Here is a 21,654-nt window from a genome sequence, read left to right on the forward strand (position 1 = left end):
GCGTACAAGGCCGTATGCCTCGAACACAGACTTTTTGCATTTGGGGTATAAGTCTTTGCGCACAAATAGCCTTGTATGTGAGTGCCGCTCAGAACAGTGTCAAAATGCTGAGTATTTCAGACTGTGATTTTGACAGGCTGCTGGCAGGCTGTATGCTGCATCTGGGCCTCCTGGGTTCCTAAACATGCCAGTTTTTCACGCTGCACAATCAAAAGAAGAAAATAACCAGCTTTTCCATAAATAAAGAAAAAAAAAAAAATGAAAAAAATGGTTTTAATATCAAAAACAGGCATACACTGTATATCTAGGTAGAATTTTAAATGCCAGCGCATCATTTTAAAATTCATATTGAGATATGCAAAAACCAAAGATGCATCAAAGCAAAACAGTAAAAGGAAATCAGTCACGGATCAAACAAAAGAAAACATCTTTTATCACAGGTTTACCACAATTAAACTGCACCGTAGTTTCTGGGTAAACACTTCTCTAAATCTCTATGCCCAGAACTAGTGCCCTCCATAAAACGGATATTGCATATGCAGAAGTCAGAAAATCACATATCAGTGGTATTCATAGACAGTCAATATTACTAAATTAAATAAATTTACCTGACAAGAGAAAAACAATTGATTTTCAAGATTTTCCACCTTACACTTTAATTTGTCTTCATTCAGCTGGGCCTGCAAGACATTAAAATGCAAAAAACACACCTATTATGGAAGAGCCATCGTTACCAATCCTGGGCATGAACAAGCATAAACATTAATAAGAAATGACACTTATTTTACATCTGCGAGTCAAAACAGTGCAATGCTGAATACTTGTCAGAACTCACCTGCTCTGCTACAGCAGCTCAACTTAAACATCTTAATGTTTCTTTCAACCAAGCTTCCTGTCAGCTAAAGTTTGATTTCCTGTCACACGTCTTGTAAACCCATCACAAAGGAAGCTGTGAAAACCTACTGATATGTGCATAATTGTAGTTCTTTCACACATGGCAGATTTTGCATCCGGTAAAATGTTTTACTTGATTTAACGATTATACTTCTAATGCTTCCCCCATGCAACTGATGTTTTTGATTGCTTCAGTAGCTTGAATTCTTGAGCTTCTGTATCAGAACTGCCATTGTAGGGAGGCACTATTTGCCATAACTCCCCAAACTACATTTTGCCCCCAGAACAATTCAGATTTGCTATAACACCTGTCAGCTTCCTTATTTTGTGTACTTCTGTGCACCCCATGGCTTTAGGATATTAGCCCTGTCATTTTTTTTGCCCATCCGTGTCCCATTGGGGGGGGGGGGATTTCCCTTCACTTCCTGTCCCATTGCCAAAACAGGAAATGAGAAGCAATCCCTCCAAAGTGAGAAAATCCCTGGTTGACACCAGAATTGGTGTCTCAATTGGAAAATTTTCTCTCTATTCCTTTTCTGGTGACAACTCGAAATTTGGGGTTTCTTTCACTTTCGATGAGAACAGTAACCAGGAAAAATAAAAAGGGTGTTCTAATCCCTCTCTACTCTATCCAAAGTAAAAAAATGTTTTGTATTTAGTTATACTTTAATACTCCAAATTGGCTTCAGCATATCTGTCATTGCAGAAATATGCGGTCATGGAGGACAATTTGAAAATGCTATTTGGGTAAACCTTGGGATTCTGGTGGGCAGACGTAGATTACTATGTGAAAAAAATTGCTGCGATCTGGCCAACAGGTAGATACATACTCTACGTATTTATGATGTATTGTTGAATGTTGTAACCAGGGCCAATGATAAGGCAGTACAACCGGTCCTGTTGTACCAGGCCCGGGCCCCGAGCTCATCAGGTTAACAGGAAGGCCTTAGCAGCTTTATAGTTAATTTCTCCCAAATAAAAAAAATAGGCCTTCCTTAACGACACCCCCTTCCTACGGCATTTGCCTAGGGGGGGGGGGGGGTTGTATAATTACATTCATTCATGCATCAGGTCAACAGAGGGGCCCATAAGGGAGATAGAGGGGGGACTTTTTTTTTTCCTTTTTCAGTGCACAGGTACATAATTCTGCGCCACCTTGTAGTTTCGGCCAGCCGCCCACTGCCTTTCCTGGTGGAGTGATCTCATGTACATGCTCTGTTCCCTCAGGTGCCGAGCCTGATTTAAAGTAGCTGATAGCAGGGAGCAGCAAGTCTAAGGTCGGCAGCAGTGGCGGGGGGTGTGGCTGCACTTGTTGTAACTATATGAAGTAGTCACAGAGTCCTTTGGAAACTATGCATTACATTTATGGCTGGGTGTATGTGTGTCTATAGGAGCACATTTAACAAATATAAATTTTTTGGGGTAATATAACATAATTTAAAGTTTTAAAAAGGGGCTAGGAATCTTGTCATTGTAGATAAAGGTTTTAAGAATAACCCTTGAGTCTAAAAAACTTAGGCCATGCATTTTGAATTAAAGCCTAACTCGAGACAAAGCCTCCCTGTCTGGAAGATCGAATACTTGACTGTGCATGTACATAGTGCAACTCCTGGATTGGTGCATAGAATCAAGGCTGTGTGTTGATCTGTGTATATTCGCTAATGTGCATATGCGTTAACCTGAATTAGCATGTGCATCCGCCAGTGACTTTTCGCACCTATCTATAGCACAGCGGACCTATAAAGAATTGCTGTGTGGTCACTAGCCTTTGTTATTTGTGACCAGACCTGCATCCTGATTGTCCTGTTTGACCCGGCTTGCCTACCAACTCTACTTTATCCTGATCTCCTGTTGCTGACCATACCTTGTGCCCTGACTTTATCCCCTGCCTGCTGTTTTTGTAATTCCACTGCTCATCTGATATTGACCCTGGCCTGGTTTCTGACCGTATGCCTGCCTACAGAATTGGTACATTTTCTGCACAGTTATTGATGGCTCATTTTGACAACAGCTTTGATTCCATCCAGACTGTTATCTGGACCCCCCCCCCCCATTGTGTCAGGATCCACTACAGGCACCTGTGCCACTCCTTACCCTGCTACACCCTATGTCCAGCTCTAGGGAGTATTGGATAGGAGGTGTAAGGGAAGCCCCCTCAACAACTGGGCTTTATCAGGTGTGTGACACTCTCTCAGATTTTAATTGCTGTCAGTGACAAAAAGGATGAAAAAAAAAAAAAGAAAGAAACAATGGCAGCTGCTCTGATCTGTTTGAAACGAGCTAGGTGCAATGGACAGGATAACATACAGTACATTGGAAAGCTTCCCCCTTTTTCTGTGCTAGGGAGTGTGACAAAGTTTGTACCTTTTCAGTATTTGATTACTATCCCCTCCTGCCCCAGTATCCTGCATTTCCCTAATGTCCTGCCGTGGCTCAATGGAGTCAAAGAAAGTGTTTGGAGTCATAATTTTTTCAATTGCAAAAGTATTTTGTAGTAAAAATACAGATATTATACACTCAGAAGGAAAGAAGGAAAAATCACTGTATTTTGTAAAACATAATTATTTTATATAATCATTAGCACCATCTATTGGCTATAATTTGTTTTTTTTCCAGAAAAAATACATCATGACCACTAGATGTCATTTACAATTATAGGAAACAATTACACAAAATGCAGCAATTTTTCATTGCGACTGCGTAAATGTTTGTCATACTCATACAGCAAAAATTTTATAAATAGACTGCATAGAGCAGGGGTGTCCAACCCATGGCCCAAGAGGGCTATGCATGTGGCCCAATACAAAATTCTAAATTTATGGCTATGAATGCAGCCCAGACACATCTGGAGGGATGCAGTGTTTGGCATAGCACCTGCAGAGGTGACTGGCACAGACAAGCCAGGTCCAGGCACATCTGTAGGGATGCTGTGTTTGGCACAGCACCAGCAGTCCATGCAGGAACTCCACACAAGTAGGTGAGGTGCCGCATGGCTGGATCTAGAAGGGTGCTGTGGTTAGCTGTGCTCCCCCCCCCCCTTTCAATTTCAAATGCGCCCCTGTCCACACACCCCCCTTTACCCCCTAACACTGTGACCAGCAGTCTCCCATCCCTGCACTGTACACAGCCTGAACACACGCCATTGTTCCTATTCATTTTCTATAATAAAATTGCTTGCCTAATATTTTTTAATTCTAGTATGGATTTCACATCATTGCAAAAGAAAACTGAACCCAGAAAAAGAAATGATGAAGGAAGGGTACATAGGTACATTATCTATATCAGTAACTTGTGATCTGCCCGACTTTTTCTGCTCATCAGCTGTCCCTATGGTTAGTGTTTTTTATTTGTGGTCCAATAAAATTCCTCTTCTTTCAAATGTGGCCCAGGAAGGTCAAAACTTTGGACACCCCTGGCATAGAGTGTTTAAAGTTGGGTATTGCAAAGCCACAAAGTTAGCTCTCATCCACCATCTTACATTGAAATTTGAAAGCTTGTAGATGTGCATGCTTTGCAGTCTTTTTAATTAGGTCAGCACACCCCATTTATCACCATCTACCTAACAATGCCAATTCATCTGCAAAACTTACCATCCCACTCTCCGAGGAGCAATAAGGCAGAAATCATGTGGTATATTCCAGTGTGTTGAATTCTTCTAACAGTGCTCAAACTTAACATATTACTATGTAATCTTTCAAGTATCAGATGTGTACAAAGCGCTGTAACCTGGAGCAGTATACAGTATATACATGAAGCAGACATTATAAGGGACAGAAAAAGCCAGAGGGAGACAAGAACCTGGAGAGACATAGAAAGAGAGTAGTCAGAAATAGGATGAAAAAAAAAATAGAGTTTAATTTAGCTCTTCACCACAAAGTTTGTAGAACTATTATTCACATAAAGAAAACTAATAAAATAAATGTAAAAACAATTTGTAGCCTGCCATTAAAGCTGGACACACGCCTTTAACCAAAAGGTAAAGTGTATCTAAAGCCCAATTTTTTTTTTTTTGTTAGAGTAGTAAGGGGTTAGCAAGCCTTTCTGCATTCCTGAAAAGTAGAAATTGGGTGAGGGAGTGGTCCAACATCTAGTCAAGCCGGAAGCTAGAAAAAGATGTCCGGACTCCACCTCACCAAGATGGGACTTTGGGGCAAGGATAATATGGTGGTAATAAAGTTAGATCAGGACCAACAATATATAAAAATGTTAAATTTTATTACAAAAAAATAATTTAAAAAAGACATAATGTAAGATATAAAACCAAAAATACAGACATGTACATCAACGTTACAAACTTCCAAACGAAAGAATCAATAATATTGGTAAAGTGGATCACAGAGGTCCTACATGTTTGGCCAATATATTTGGCTTCTGCAGGTACCGAAAATGTATGTGACCTTTTTACTGATTCATTTGTTTTAGTAGGAAATCATATCCATTGACAGTGACAAGGCCCCAAGGCAAAAAGCAAGGCGTGGCGATGGTACAGCAAGGGTCAAAAACTGACACATAACTGGGAACTTCCCGATGGGTAATCACTGGACCGGGCTTAAACCAGCAGCAGAGATACAGTGTAAGAGAACAGAGTGTCCAGAAAAAAGAAAGAAAATATATATCCAATCTTCCAGTCAGGCAATGACCCCGCTCTAAGATCCGCAAGTGTATACTAGTCTGTAGCCTGTTTCACGTAGTATAGAGAGAGCCGTGTCTTTTTCTAGCTTACGACTTGACTAGATGTTGGACCACCCCCTCACCCAATTTCTACTTTTCTTAGGGATGTGGCAATGATCGGTGGTTTTATATGAACCAGTGCCCCCTTTCTCTTGTTCCTTTCTGCATTTCTGTTAGGAATATTTACTATTTGTCCTGGGAACTGCAACCAATACCATAAAGAAAATCTATCAATGGGGATATTTGCTCCAATGGCCACTGTCTAAGAGGGAATTTCCCCTTACTTAGGAGAGATTGCCTCTCATATCATGTTGTGCCTACACAACAAGTAAAAGGGACACAACAAGTAAAAGGGACAATCTCACCAACGAGATACACATGACGAGAAATAAATCTGGCAGGGGTTTCAACCCGGTTCTACTCTATCCAAAAAAGAAAAAAAAAGTTTGGACTTTAAATTATATTCAAAAGCTCTCAGTCTAAACAGTATTGCAGAATGAAGTGCTCCACTCAGCTGACAACATTATTGCAAAAGAGAGGGAAGAAAAAGGGAGAAGACAGAAAACAAAAGAGGCTTTCAGCATTTACTTATCAGGAAGGGGAAAATAGTGTTAAGCTAGCGATACACAAGTAGACTTTCAAACGAACGTTCACATAAAAAAAAAAAAAAAAAAATCAGAATGACTTGATAAATGTCGTTCTTAAGTACTTTAAGCACTTGCCGACCGGTCACGTTGACCGTACTACGGCAAAGTGGTTCGTTATCGTCCAGCGACGTAGTACTACGTCGCTGGACTCCTCCCCCTGTAGGCGGCGCTCCCGCTGTTTTCATTCACAGCGGGAGTCGGGCCAGGGGAGGAGCGGCGGCGATCGCCGCTGCTCTTCCCCGATCGTCGGGGAATCTAGTTTGGAGATCCGCCCGCCTGTGTAAACAGAGCAGGCGGATCTCCTAAGTGACAGGGAGTGACAGATTGGAGTGTTCAAAATAGCTGAACATCCGATCTGTCCCTGACTCACTCAGTCACTGCCCCCCCCCCCCCCCCCACACACACACGTCAGTAAGCACCAGGCATACATTAACCCCTCCCTCTCTAATAAAATTAACCCCTTCCCAGCCAGTGTAATTTTTACAGTAACAATGCATATATATAGCACTGATTACTGCAGTAATGTCACTGGTAACCCCAAAAGTGTCAAAAATGTCAGTCAAGGGTCTGATCTGTCCGCCGCAATGTTGCAGTCCCACAAAAAAAAAAAAAAAAAAAAAAAAAAAAAAAAAAAAAAAAAAAAAAAAAAAAATCGCAGATTGCCGCCATTACTCGTTAAATAAAAAAACACCAAAAATGTTAGAAATCTTTCCCTTAGTAAGTAAACGCAATAACTTTTGCGCAAACCAATCAAAATACGCTTATTGTGATTTTTTTTACCAAACATATGTAGCAGAAAACAAATTGGCCAAAAATTAAAAAAAAAAATTTTGATTTTTACATTTTTTTGGGGGGAATTTCATATAAAAAAAAATGTTAAAAATATTATTTTTTCAAAATAAATGCTCTTTTTTTGTTTATAGCGCAAAAAGTAAAAAATCGCACCGGTGATCAAAAACCACCAAAAGAAAGCTGTGGGAAAAAAAGGACGTAAATTTTGTTTGGGTAGGGCGTCGCTCGACCGCGCAATTGTCCGTCAAAGTCGCACAGTGCCGAATCGCAAAAAGTGGCCTGGACGTAAGACAGCAAAATCCTCCGGTGGTAAAGTGGTTAAAAACGGAATTTGTGTAAAATCTTACCTGTAAAATTCCTTTCTCTGAGTCCTCCGACAGTCGCCGCCATCTTCATATTCGTCACAATGGGGTATTAGACTTTGCTCCGAAGGAGTAGCTAGGCAACAGAATATGTTAACATTAAAGCTTTTAACATATCCCACCCACAGGGGGTGGTCCCCTCAGTCAATACCCTCCTACTTCCTGCAACCATATCTCAGTTTCAGTGGAATAGCAGTAGAGTATACAACCAAACCCCAAAAGAGGGGCGGGGGCGGCGACTGTCGGAGGACTCAGAGAAAGGAATTTTACAGGTAAGATTTTACAAAAATTCCGTTTTCTCTTACGTCCTCCGACAGTCGCCGCCATCTTCATATTCGTCACAATGGGGATGTCCCAAAGCAGTGCAAACATGAGGGGTGGGAAACGCAGCCGCGCCGTAAGGCAACGCAGTCTCCACATCAAAGAAAGGAACCTTACCAAAGGAAGGACACCAGCTGGGCAACATGAAAAAAACTTGCTCAACAGGAGCAACAACCCAGGAAAAACAAATAACCCAGGGATAAAAACGTATCCCAAACAGCCAGGGGTCCAAAACAAAGGACCCTAAGGAACTGCCGCACTAAGAACCTTGCGGCCAAAGGAAGCATCCGCCGATGCCTGAACATCTACTCTGTAGAATTTTGTGAAAGTGTGCACGGTCGACCAGGTCGCCACCTTACACACCTGGGCCACAGAAGCCCCATGACGACAGGCCCAAGACGTACTCAGAGATCTAGTAGAGTGCGCCTTCACAGGCACAGGAGGAACTTTTCCCTGCAAAGCATATGCCTGTTCAATGGTCTGTCTGATCCATTTGGCGATGGTAGAAGCCGACGCCGCCATACCCTTCCGAGGACCCTCCGGAAGGACAAACAAAGAATCCGTCTTGCGAAAAGACTCAGTCGATTTAAGGTAAACCCTTATCGCCCTAACAACATCCAAAGAGTGCAACCTTACCTCCTTCGGATGTTTAGGCTTCGCGCACAGCGAAGGTAAGACAATATACTCATTGAGATGGAATTCCGAAACTCGCTTCGGAAGAAAAGAAGGATTAGGTCGCAAGACCACCTTATCCAAGTGAACGACCAGATACGGAGACTTGCAGGACAAAGCCGCCAGCTCCGACACTCTGCGAGCCGAAGTGATCGCCACCAAAAAGGCGACCTTTTTGGACAACATCGACAACGAGATCTCCCTAATCTGTTCAAAAGGAGCACGTTGTAACACAGATAGAACGAGATTCAAGTCCCAAGGAGGCAGAGGTTCCCTCCTAGGAGGGACCACATGCAGCACTCCTTGAACAAAAGTGGCAACCAAGGAGTTAGAAGCCACAGGACGTTGAAAAAGAACGGCCAGCGCAGACACCTGACCCTTGACCGTAGCCAACGCCAAACGCTGGTCGACACCCGTTTGAAGGAAAGACAACACTCGAGAAACCGAGTACGTGCGAGGTGAAAACCCCCTGGACTCACACCAGACAAAATAGGCCTTCCAAGTACGGTAATAGACCTTCCCTGAGGAAGGTTTTCTCGCGTTGACCAAAGTGTGAATGACCTCAGGGGAGAGACCCCTATCCTTCAGGACCTTGGTCTCAACAGCCAGGCCGTCAAAGCCAGCAACTGTAAAGCAGGATGGAATATCGGGCCCTGAGACAGGAGATCGTCTCGAAGAGGTAGACGCCATGGGGCGTCGACCGCCAGATTCACGAGGTCTGCGTACCAGGACCGGCGAGGCCAGTCCGGTGCCACAAGAATCACCGTGTAGCGTTCTGAGTGCAACCTGCGAAGGAACCTGGACAGCAATTGAATCGGTGGAAACGCATACATCAGCTAGTACTGATGCCACGGGACCACCAACGCGTCCGACGCGTCTGCCCGAGGGTCGCGCGTCCTTGCCACGAACCTTCTCACCTTGTTGTTCAGACGAGACGCGAACAGGTCCACATCTGGCAGACCCCACTTCGCGCACAACATTCGGAAGACAGCCGGGTGGAGAGACCACTCCCCCTGATCCAGGATCTGGCGACTCAGATAGTCCGCCTGCCAGTTCTCCACCCCCGGAAGGTGAACCGCCGTTATCGCCGGGACATGAGTCTCGGCCCAAGACAGAATGTCGGCCACTTCCCGAGCCGCTCGGGCACTCCTGGTGCCCCCTTGGTGGTTGATGTAGGCCACCGCCGTGGCATTGTCCGTCTGCACCCGAACCGGACAGCCCTGCACCCGGTCCGTCCAACGGCGAAGGCAGAGATTTATCGCACGCAATTCCAGAATGTTGATCGGAAGGGAGGACTCCTCCTCCGACCAAGTTCCCTGGGCGGACAGAACGCCCAGAACACCACCCCAGCCCGACAGGCTGGCATCCGTGGTGATCACTGTCCATGAGATAGGACGAAAGGACTTGCCCCCCGATACCATCGGGGCCTGGAGCCACCACAGAAGATCCCTTCTGGTGCGAAGGCTCAACGAAATTAGAAGATCCAGAGATTGGGGTCGCCCGTCCCACTTGGACAGGATCTCTGCTTGTGAAACTGGGTGAAGGGAATCGCCTCGAAAGCCGAAACCATCAATCCCAGACATCTCATGCACGTCCGGAGGGACGAGCACGGACTGTCCCTGAGGGACCTGATTTCCTCCTGAAGAGTCCTGAGCTTGTCTTCCGGCAGGAAGACCTTCGCCTGGATCGAGTCCAGGATCATTCCCAGGTAAGGAAGACGAACCGACGGACTCAGCGTCGACTTCGGAAAATTTATCGTCCAACCAAACTCCTGCAGAGTTTGCATCGTGATGGACAGGTCCTTTTCCAGACCCTGGCTGGACGCAGACCGAACCAGAATGTCGTCCAGATACCCCAGGACAGAGATGCCCTGAGCTCTCAACAAAGCCAGAACGGGTGCAAGCACCTTGGTGAAAACCCGAGGAGCCGAGGCGAGACCAAAAGGCAACGCCACGAATTGGTAATGATCCTCCGCAATGGCGAATCGAAGGTACCTCTGATGACCCTCGAAAATCGGGATGTGAAGGTACGCATCCTTCAGATCGATGGAGGCCACGAATTCCCCCAGAACCAGGGCAGCCACCACCGACCGCAGGGATTCCATGCGGAACTTGCGAACCCGCACAAAGCGGTTCAAAGCCTTTAAGTCCAGAATTGGACGAACCTTGCCCTCCTTCCTGGGCACAGTGAACAGATTGGAATAAAACCCCCGAAATCTGTCCCGATGAGGCACCGGAACCACCACTCCCTGAGCCCTCAGGTCCCGCACTGCTAAGTGCAGGTCCCGCAAACGCTCCGGAGACAGTTGAAGATTTGAGGGAAAGAATCTGCTCTCCGGCCGAGAGAGAAACTCGATCTTGTAGCCAGATCGAACGATTTCCTGAACCCACCGGTCCCGCACGCGGGCCAGCCAGGGCTGAAGAAAAAAGAGCAAGCGTCCCCCCACCCCAGAACTGGGTGAGGGCGCCCCTTCAGGCCGCACTGTTATGGGCAGAGGGTCCGGACTGACCGGACTTCTGTTTACCAGACCACGGCTTCTTTTGGGAGCCTTGACCCTTGAACGGTTTGCCCTTGTAGTGCGACCGAAAGGCACGAAAGGACCCCTGAGGAGGCCGAAAATTAGTATGCTTCTTACCAGGAGCCCCCTTAGCCTTGGGGAAGTGGGGCAAGAGCGTGCTCTTACTGCCCGTGATCCCCTTTATCAACGTATCCAAGGACTCCCCAAAAAGGCGAGATCCATCATAAGGCAGATTGGCTAAGGTCTTGCGCGAAGATTGGTCCACCGACCAACACTTCAACCAAACCAGGCGGCGAGACAACACCGCCACGCTTTGTACACGTGCAGCCAATGGCACTAAGTCCAAGTCCGCATCACACAGGTACATGACACCCTGATGGATTTGATCCACCATATCCAATGTCGCCGGCGAGGCCGAATCAGCCACTAGGACGCGCCTAAGCACCTGCGTCCAACTTGCGACAGCCTGGGCTGCCATAATAGAGGCAAACAGAGCTTTAAGCATCGAACCCGTAACAGAATAAGTATGACGGGCAAGAGACTCCATTCTCCTATCCGTGGCATCTCGGAACACCGGGGTATCCTCTGCAGGAATCGCAGTGGATTTGTTCAAAACCGCAATTGCGTGATCCACCGGGGGTGGCACACACCACCGTTCATCAGTGGCAGGCGTGAAAGGATAATGCAGCCTGAACCTACTTGGCACAGCAAAAGGTTTGCGTAAATTGCGCCATTGTTCCTTAACAGCGCGCAGAAAATCATCAGTGCAGGGAAAGACCTGCGATGTCTTGCGTCTTTTCTGCGTCCCATAAGCCGCCAAGGCAGCGGGAGGACACAGTTCATCCTGCAAACGCAGCGTTTGTTTTATAGAAGCAACCAATTCATCCATGATTGCAAGCTCTTCAGGCGAGCCAGGGGGAGAATTATCAACCCCCTCAACCTCAGCCTCCACCTCGGACCCCACGAGATCCAGGGAGGAACGGGACCCTGATAAGGAGACCCCAGCCATAGCAGCCCCATCACCTTCACCCTCAGAATCAGAGGAAATAGAAACTCTGGATCTTTTAGTGGATTGAGCAGCCACCAGCATCTGCACCTGAGCAGCAAGGTTAGCCACCACTTCGGCTAAATCCCCCCCTGGGGGGGAAACAGCAGTCCCCTGGCTTCCCACCAAGATGGCAGGAAATTTTCCCTCCTGAGAATCCATTTGCCCCAAAAAAATATGCCGGAGAATAAAGGGTTAACTGCCCCTTTAACAAGCGCGGCGAGCGCAGCCCACCGCACACACACACAAGCACAATGAGACCCCCGACAGAGATAAAACTGAACACAGGCAATGGATATAGGAAGGAACAGAAGGATAAAACCTGAGGAGACCCCTGCTGCTGCTGCCGCCTCGATCGATGCACGCAGGAAAGAGGAAGTGATGTAATCAGGGCGCTCTATTAAAGCCTATGGAATGCTACAAGAAAATGGCCGCCCACAGTGAAAACATGCGGCTGGAGCGAGCGCAGGCAAAATGGCGTCGTTTGGCGCCGAAACCGCCGCTCCCCCACTACTGTGATGCATATAACACCACCCATGTAAAAAAACATGGCGGATCGCCGCAGCGATCGCTGTATCGTGCCCCAAACATGACAAAAACATGCCCCACAGCACACAGCCCTTCACACTGTACACAGGCTGACACAGACAGTGCCACACAGCCCCCCCCCCCCCTGCAGCCCACAGCATGCAGCCAGAGCGATAGGGAGACAAACAGTGTGAACAGAGGCAGGTTACACAGTCCCAGACTGACACCCCCCCCGACAGACAGGTCCCCACATAGATACACTTACCTCATAATGGCGTGGGGAACCCGCACAGGCGAACAAGCCGCTGCACATGAGGCAGGGAGAGTCGCATCCAGGACGCACAAAATCGGGGTTAAGAAACCGCACAGCGTCCAGTGAGGTAGCCACCTCACCAATCATCCCTGCACTGAACAGGGATGGGTCGTTCACTGCGCCAGGAGCGTTACCTGGCTGAACGCTCGATGGCAGGCTGGGAAGCCACTGACCCACGACCTGCGACCAGGGGGATCAGCCCGAGACCCAGCCCGCACGAATCCTCTTCATCAGAAGAACTAACTAACGCTGACAAAAAGAACAGCTAAGTAAAGAGAGAGAAAAAACTCAAACAAAAAATCAAAAAAGAAGAGAAAGGCTGAGGCAAAAAGCCCCAGCATAGAGAGATCCAGCTACTCCTGACAAGCTAGACTTTGAAACTGAGATATGGTTGCAGGAAGTAGGAGGGTATTGACTGAGGGGACCACCCCCTGTGGGTGGGATATGTTAAAAGCTTTAATGTTAACATATTCTGTTGCCTAGCTACTCCTTCGGAGCAAAGTCTAATACCCCATTGTGACGAATATGAAGATGGCGGCGACTGTCGGAGGACGTAAGAGAAACTCTGTTTGCATTTAGCATTCAATTTTTAAAAGAATAGACCTTCCTGAACAAAAATCACATACATTGGTAAAAATTATTTTGTTTGAGAAAAACGTTTCATGCTGCTCCTTCAAGTTTCTTTGTCACTGCAGTCAAAACACAAATGTCGATTTGACCCCACTAACAATTAGAAAAGTGAAACAAGCATTCTTCAAAACAAACAATTCTAAATAAAATTCTACTAACATAGGCCAGCTTTAGGCCCCTTTCACACCTGTCTGTTCCGTTTTCTGCTCAGCGGGGGACCGATCCCCGCTGAGCAGGCGGATGACAGCTCCCTCTACGTTCCGTGTGCGGAGACAGAGGTGTCAGATCCCCACTGTCCTCTATGGGGGAATTGGATGAGAACGGACTGCCTGTCCGTTCTCATCCGATCCGCCAGACAGATGGAAAATAGGGTTTCCATCCGTCCGGATTTGACGGACAGGATTGGATCGGATGTCAGCGGACATGTCTCTGCTGACATCTGCTGCCCAATAGAGATGCATGGGGCATCCGTTCAGACCCGCCTGAAAAAGTGACAGGTGGATCTGAACGGTCCGCATGTGTGAAAGGGGCGTTAGGGACATGTTTTTGAAACTATTTTTTGCTCAGCACAACAGCTTCCAGGGAAATTGGAGAGAACCCACAGACTTAAGACTGAGCCAAAAAGAGCCAGACTGGATCACTAGTCAAATACAAAAGTAACACATATTTGGAAAAATGGCTATACAGAAGACTGACCTAATTCCTATGGTTTCTCTGTCACATATTTTGGTTGGCTATCTTTAGATTGCTCAGATACTTGAAAAGAGAGCAGACTGTTTTGAAATACATAACAAAGTAATACTTATGTGGCCATAAACCGACCAGTAACAAGTTTGAGCATCATTTGCATCAATCAGGCCATTTCTGATCGCTTACATACAGAATACAGAATTGTTGCAATTTTTCCCTACGATCGGGTTGAAAAGGTATTGCAATTGAAGACAGGAGCATACCTTTATGGCAATTGCACAGAAGAACCTCTTGTAAGCAACATGAGTGACACCGATTAAATATTTCACACATACTTTGCAACAGTGACCTGGCTGTGCATCTTGTGAATAAAGTTGGAAACTTGAACTGGTACAATTCAATAGTCCAATAACAAAAAAAACTAAATAAGACACTACATATAAAAGCATGTATGGGGATGCTACATGGGCTGATTACAATCTCTACAGCTCTATCAGAGTGCACAATTTCGTATTTTTTCAAATGATGCAATCTCATATAACAATTTAAGCCCCACTTGCAACTTTGATGCAAATTGGATACGACTTTGGCTTTGACCAGTGAAAATGGGCAACTGTTGCATTTTAAACTACTTTAAAGTCACTGCAATTTTTAGTCGTACATATATGAATGGTTATCTTTGGAAAACATGGGCAACAACTTTTAATGTGGCTTTGATTTCCAAAGTTGCATGGCAAGTTGCACAAGTGTGAATGTAGCCTAAAACAGTTTTAGCCATTTTCAAAATGATACCCAATATTTTTTTCCCTTGTAATCTTGCACCTAAATCGTTGGAGTCAGCTGTATATAAACATCTGATACTTCTGCTATCAAATTACACATTGTAAAGTGGTTACCAGTGCTATTAACTAAAGAACTACTATGAGTGCAAATTAAAATATAAAGTGACATGAGTAGAGTGTATAAATTGTACTCCTAGATCTGCAGGTTCAATATCTTAACCACATATTTAGCTCCTAAATGTGCTCATAGACTTTAAAGTGTAGTTAGGCATGCAGGCATAAATTTACGTGCCTTTAAGTTTCCAAAATTTAAGGCCATTTGAAGGAAGCTGAAAGATCCTATTAATGCCTATGTAGAGGATCAGTAGATTGACACCTCCAAGAGCCAGCTTTTCTCATGGAAAACAGCAGCAAGATTTTCTTGCCACTTTAAATGTCAATTTTCCTGAGAACTGTTGGCCAGTGGCGTCTGTGATTATCTATAATACAAAATCAAAACTAGAATTTTCCAAAATCAGCAACCAATTGAGTCTATGAACAGCTTAAAGCTGACCACAGATGGACAGGTACTTCCAGGAAACGTACCCATCAGATGGAAATAGTGCACACACAGGATCAGCCAAGATGTGTGAAATCAATTTATAATGCAATGTGTCTGTTTTGGCAAAAAATAGGTTCAATTCTTAGTTGGGCCTAATATTGGCCGATACAACAGTGCAGGTTTGGGAAATTTACAACCATACTATATTTGCCTACGGAGTTAAAATTAACATTCTGATCCAGCCAGCTATATAAAAACTTAGACTGGGGATGAATTGGGAGAGGATTACCAGCGCTTTTCACCTCCATAGGCATAAACATGCAAGCTTGCCCTAAATAATGACTGTAGGCAGCCTTAATGATCCAGAACCATGTGCCAGTCCAGTAGAAGCCTATAAGTAAATTTCCAACTCCTAGGGAGAATCATGAAGAATTTTGTTCCAAAATAAAATCAGTAAAATGACTGATTGGCATAATATTGTGCTCTTTGCAAACGAGTTACTTTGTGAATATATATGTAAATTTACCTTCCATGACATCTCTGAGGTTTTTACAAGCACACTGAGAAGCTCCTGCAAGACACACAGTTTCTTCTTTAGTTTTCTCTCTCTATGAAGCGCTTCCTGTAAACAGAGACAATTGCAATAATAAGTAATCACTAACTAAATCATTTTGTGGACATACTGTGGTTGATTTACTCAATTTTTTGATTCCCTGCAGATTATGTAAGTTTGCCCACTTACAAAAAAATTAGGGGTCTATAATTTTTTTCCATAGGTATATTTTAAATGTTAGAGACAGAATATCAACCAAAAATCCAGAAAAAAAAAAAAAAACATGATACAAATGTTATAAATGGAGTTGCAGTTCAGTAAGTAAAATAAATATTTGATCCCCTACCAACCAACAATAATTCTGACTCCCACAGGCTACAGTATGTGCGCATGTGATACACAGATTAGTCCTGCCAATTTAGGAAGGTGCTCCTAACGACAACTCGTTTTGTGTATAAAAGACACCTGTCCACAGAATCTTTCTTCATTCAAACCTCACTATCATGGGCAAGACCAAAGAGATGTCAAAGGACGTCAGGGACACGATTGTAGACCTGCACAAAGCTGGAATGGGCTACAAGACCATCTGCAAGAAGCTTGATGAGAAGGAGACAACTGTTGGAGTGATTCACAAATGGAGGAGAAATTCAAAATAATCATCAATCGCCCTCGGTCTGGAGCTACATGCAAGATTTCACCTCATGGGCTAAGGATGATCATGAGAAAAGTGAGGGGTCAGCCCGGAACTACTCGGGAGGAGCTTGTGAAAGCAGTTGGGACCACAGTCACAAACCAAACCATTGGTAACACAATACACTGCAATGGATTGAAATCCTGCAGTGCCCACAAGGTCCTCCTCCTTAAGAAGACACATGTACAGGCCCGTCTGAAGTTTGAACATCTAGATTCAGAGAAAGATTGGGAGAAAGTGATGTGGTCAGATGAGACCAAAAAGCTGAGTTAGGCTTACCGTTAGCTCCATCTCGGGGAGTCTTCCAGGACAGCCCATGAGACCTAGGGCTTCTCCTACCAGGACAGGAAACACGTTAACCCCACCAGATAAAAGGCGGTTCTCTAGTCCTCCCCTTCAGTATTTCTCGAGAACCCTAGGACGTCCCTGCAAAACGTATGCATTACGACAAGAACTCACCTGGTGGGAGTCCGGCTGTCCTGGAAGACTCTCAGAAAAGGAGTTACCGGTAAGTCTAACTCAGCTTTTCTCAAGTCGTCTTCCAGGACAGCCCATGAGACAATGAGCTAGAACTTACTAGTCTAGGGAGGGACCACTGCCTGGAGGACCTTTTGGCCATATGCCTGCTCCTGGGAAGAGAGGAGGTCCAGGAGATAATTGAGGGGGCAATGGATGGGTCATGTATTGTAAAATCTTGCATGAGAACCTTTTTTCCTCAGACAGAACACTAAAGATGGATTACGAATGGGTCTTCCAGCATGACAATGACCCAAAACATACCACCAAGGCAACAAAGAAGTGGCTCAAGAAGAAGCACATTAAAATCATGGAGTGGCCTAGCCAGTCTCCAGACCTTAAGCCTATAGAAAATTAGAGAAAAAGGGAGCTGAAACCTCGAGTTGTCAAGGGACAACCAAGAAATCTTAAAGATTTAGAGAAGATCTGTAAAGAAGAGGGGACCAAACCTGGATGCGTGCAAAACAGAAACCAACTACAAAAAACGTCTTAACTCTGTGCTTGGGTTTCTCCACTAAGGGTTAAGTTATGTTTTGCTTGGGGATCTAATAACTAATTTACTCACTGCAACTTAATTTGGAACATTTGTATCATGTGTCTTTTCTGGATTTTTGGTTGATATTCTATCATTTAAAATAAACCTATGATACAAATTATAGAACCTTTGTTCCTTTGTAAGTGGGCAAACTTACAAAATCTGCAGGTGATCAAATATATATTCACTTAAATTCACTGTAGACTGTTCACTGGAATGTTAAAGTGGAACTCTCTGCTGACATCCGCCGCTCCATAGGGCTGCCTGGAGCATCCGATCCGGTCTGCCTGAAAAACTGACAGGCGGACCGAATCGGAAAGCCCATGTGAAAGGAGCTATAGGATTAAAAATAATCAATGTTAATTGACAGAGTGAAATTCTGCATTAACTTAGCTTAGTAAACAAGAAGATGTGTTCACTTCAATCATCCAATCATGTGCAACTGACAAACTTTTTTTGTTTTTTTTGTTTTTTAAGACCAGAAATTTTTGAAACTTAGAAGTCCAGACAAAGTTTGGTCAGTATTGGTCATTTAACTGGTTAGTAACGTTATAACTAACTCTATAATTTTTCAAGGTGACATTGCACCTGAATACTAGAAACACACATAACTGGGCATTCCTAGTTCTCTGATGCAAGGTTAATTAACCTTCTCATGTAATGGGCCATTTTCAATGTCGACTTTATGGTCATTTTTAAGTCCATATGATATACCTTGGAAACAATTGAGGTTAATTTCCCTCATTTAGGACTGTATTCAAAATTATCTTCATCTTTGATATTATTCATTTTCTGGCTAGCTGCTTGTGTATAGGAAACCAGAAATATAGGCTTAATTTAGAAATACTATTCCCATTCTTTCCTTCACCTATGCGGTGTTGTCACCATAGCCAACCAGGCATACAGAAAAAAGGTGTTCCCTATATCAAAAAGGTCCTGGGGGAAGCATTGGCGTTGTTAAGACAAAAATGAATTATGATCATCCCCAACCTGCATGTTTGAGAAAAAAATAATAAAGTATATTGGGAATTCCCTGAATACTTTTGGTGAGCTTCCTATATTGGACAGCAGTCCATAGAACTGGGGACCAAAAGTTCCCTCTGAAATGGAACTCAATACAGAAAGGTCATTCACTTCTGCGAATATGAAGATGTGCTATGGCAGGTGAAGTTCATACAGATCTCTGATGAGTGTTGAATGGGATTATCTGGGATGGTAATTGGATATGCTCAGGTAATCCTGACGTCCATAAGTGTGTATAGCACTGTTTATCCCTTAGGACTATTAAACGGCTTCTAGGGGGAATAGTAACACTGGTGTAAAGAGTCCTCAGTGTACCTGGGATCTAAAGTGTGGAGAGTGTTGACTCGGTATGTATCTAAGTCACGTTTGGCTTAGGGGGTTACACATGTTACAATTAAGGCTGCATTAGCGTGTGTACTTTACCCCCCTCATAAAGTCGACGGCCAAAAGATCCCTGCCACGGTAGTTCTGGATGGTATATATTCAGATTCCTGCTGTTAGGACTTCTTTTTGTTGCTCCTGTGTATACACCAGCTATTTCCCTAAGACGATCAGTATTCGGTCACCTGCTTGTCCATTTCCTCACACAGCTCGCCACCCTGCTGGGGATGCCGCCAGTGGCGTCTTGGGCGTTGATGATGTCAATGCATTTCGCAATACAATTGCTTTGCTTCGTCTGGTTTTTGCTTGTCCCTGCCATGCTGCTTTCCTGCCTCTCTTTCATCAAATTGAAACAATTTTTTGAGGGGGAGGGATACCTATTTTCAGCAGAGTGCAGTCAGTGTTTTCTGCCTTTGTTGCCAAGGTGAGAATGACACTCCCCAGCCAAAAGCCTCCTCCGATATCCACGTCATGCATCCGAGGAGGCTCCAGGGCTAAGTAGAGCACACTGCACATGCGCAGGGCAGTGTTCTCAGGAAGCAGACTGCTAAGACCTAGAAGAGGCAACCAGCTTTTGATGATGTTACAAACAACATGGTGGCACAGGACCCAGCATACCACAGCTTTCAGATGGTTACAGCTGGATTCGCGACTATGCTATTATAGCTCTACCTAGTAGATAAGGAAGGAAGGGATTCAAATAAAAGTTAGGCCTGGGGGAGGAAGGGATGGGGAGGGGTGTAAAGTTCATTTTTAAGAACATTTTTAAAGATAGAAAAAAAAAAAAAGTAAAAATTGAAAAAGAAGAGAAGGATACAATCTATACTTTATGTATGCATTAAAACTGGGGTCTGAAAAGCACCAGATAGTAGAATGGGCACCAATGAGCAGATGTAAAAAAGGTATCAGAAAGGGATGCCTGTCTATGATTTTTCTTACTTAAAATGCATAATAGATTAGAAGAGATTTTTCAGAAATTGCAGATGAAAATATCGCAAATATTATAGAATGTTGAACAAGCAAAATGGCAAAATGTATAATCTCTACTTACCATGAGATAATCAGAAAGCTGCTGCAACTCCTAAAAAACAATAGTTGTCCATGTAAGTAATATTCTTTCAATATTTGTTCTTAGACTGTATAGCAAGTAAATTTTGTAAGTCTCTTTGTTAAAACAAGGCACTCTCCCACCAAATTTTACTTTATGTATTACACATCCTTGGAACAGAACATTCTTAACCTAACTTACCTAAATGCATTGTAAAATTCACTAGTCCCTTTCTGCCGTTCCTATCAATTTCGGAACGTTAGTGAAGACTTCAGATACAGAAAAGTTAGATGTGTCACTGACACAGCCTGACTAGTGATGAGCCAAACACCCCCTGTTCGGTTCGCACCAGAACATCTCGAACAGGGGAAGTGTTCTAGCGAACATACGAACAAGAAAAATCACAAGTCCTCATTTTAAGGCTTAAATTTAAGTGACTATTATTCAACCGCAGTGAATAAATTACTGACGTCACTTCAGAAGGGGAGGGACAATTAATAGGTTTTAATTAAAATTCATTATTAATATTAATCACCTGCTGGCCTGGGGATTCAAACTAACAACATTTTGTTTGCAAGTGGTTACTCTACCAGCTAGGCCACCCAGCCAGCTGATTAACCTTGGACTCTGTCTGGCTAACTAGCTTCTATCTGAGTTTGACAGCTCCCATAATCCATTGCTTTAGGTGCAGTGAATAAATTACTGTCATCAGTAATTTATTCACTGCACTTGAAAAGTGCATTGTGGGACGGCTTGTGACATCAGGTCACTAAAAAAAGAGCTGTCAAAATCAAAACAGCTCATTCGGGAAGCCTCTGAAGAAGCAAGAGCTTCTTTTTTTTTTTTTTTTCCGGCGGCCGGCGACTGATCATCGGGGGACAGTATTTTTTAATAAAATACTTTTCCAAAACTGGCTTTTGTCATTATTTTTTTGTACACTTTTTTTAGTGAATAGGTAGGGGTACCATTTTCCCGTATATCCATTCACATGGGGGGGGGGCAGGATCTGGGGGTCCCCTGGTTAAAGGGAGCTTCCAGATTCCGATAATCCTCCCCCCACAGACCCCCACAACCACAGCCTAGGGTTGTGGGGAAGAGACCCCTGTCCCCATCAAATTTCTCTCTCCCTGTTTGGGATTCGATCTCATCCGGTCTGGTATTCTACCAGCTACGCCACCAGGGAGAGTAGGTTTAGCTTAAGCAGGCTTGGTGGCATAGGTGGTAGAATGCCAGGCTTGTAATGATAAGAGCTGTGATTTTAAATCCCCCTGCCAGCCAGTGATTTATTTATTGAAATTCAGAGGTCAGAGAGTCCATGATAATGCAGGAAATCGAAGTTCCTGCGAAGAAGCCCATTTGTTCGTCATTCGACAAACAAAGTCACACTTGGACTAGGTTCAACCATAGAGAATAATGTCCATCTCTATCATGCGGTCAGGCACATCAACTTGGATCAGCCATTATTCTCTGGCATTAAATCTGTCACATTCAGAACATTTTA

The 21,654-nt window shown here is 44.3% G+C and overlaps 1 protein-coding gene across 1 annotated transcript in view; it reads right to left on the minus strand.

The window, feature by feature from the left end:
• Positions 1-21,654, minus strand: part of TRAF3IP3 (TRAF3 interacting protein 3) — a 175,590-nt gene that overhangs the window by 47,915 nt on the left and 106,021 nt on the right. The window contains exons 6-8 of the mRNA XM_082245836.1: positions 20,157-20,186; positions 15,933-16,028; positions 609-680 (exon numbers count right to left, since the gene is read on the minus strand). Coding sequence (XP_082101962.1) covers positions 609-680; positions 15,933-16,028; positions 20,157-20,186 — 198 coding nt within the window. The remainder of the gene's footprint in view (positions 1-608; positions 681-15,932; positions 16,029-20,156; positions 20,187-21,654) is intronic.

The sequence above is a fragment of the Pelophylax lessonae genome, assembly GCF_965119305.1.
Source record: "Pelophylax lessonae genome assembly, chromosome: 2".
NCBI lineage: Eukaryota > Metazoa > Chordata > Amphibia > Anura > Ranidae > Pelophylax > Pelophylax lessonae.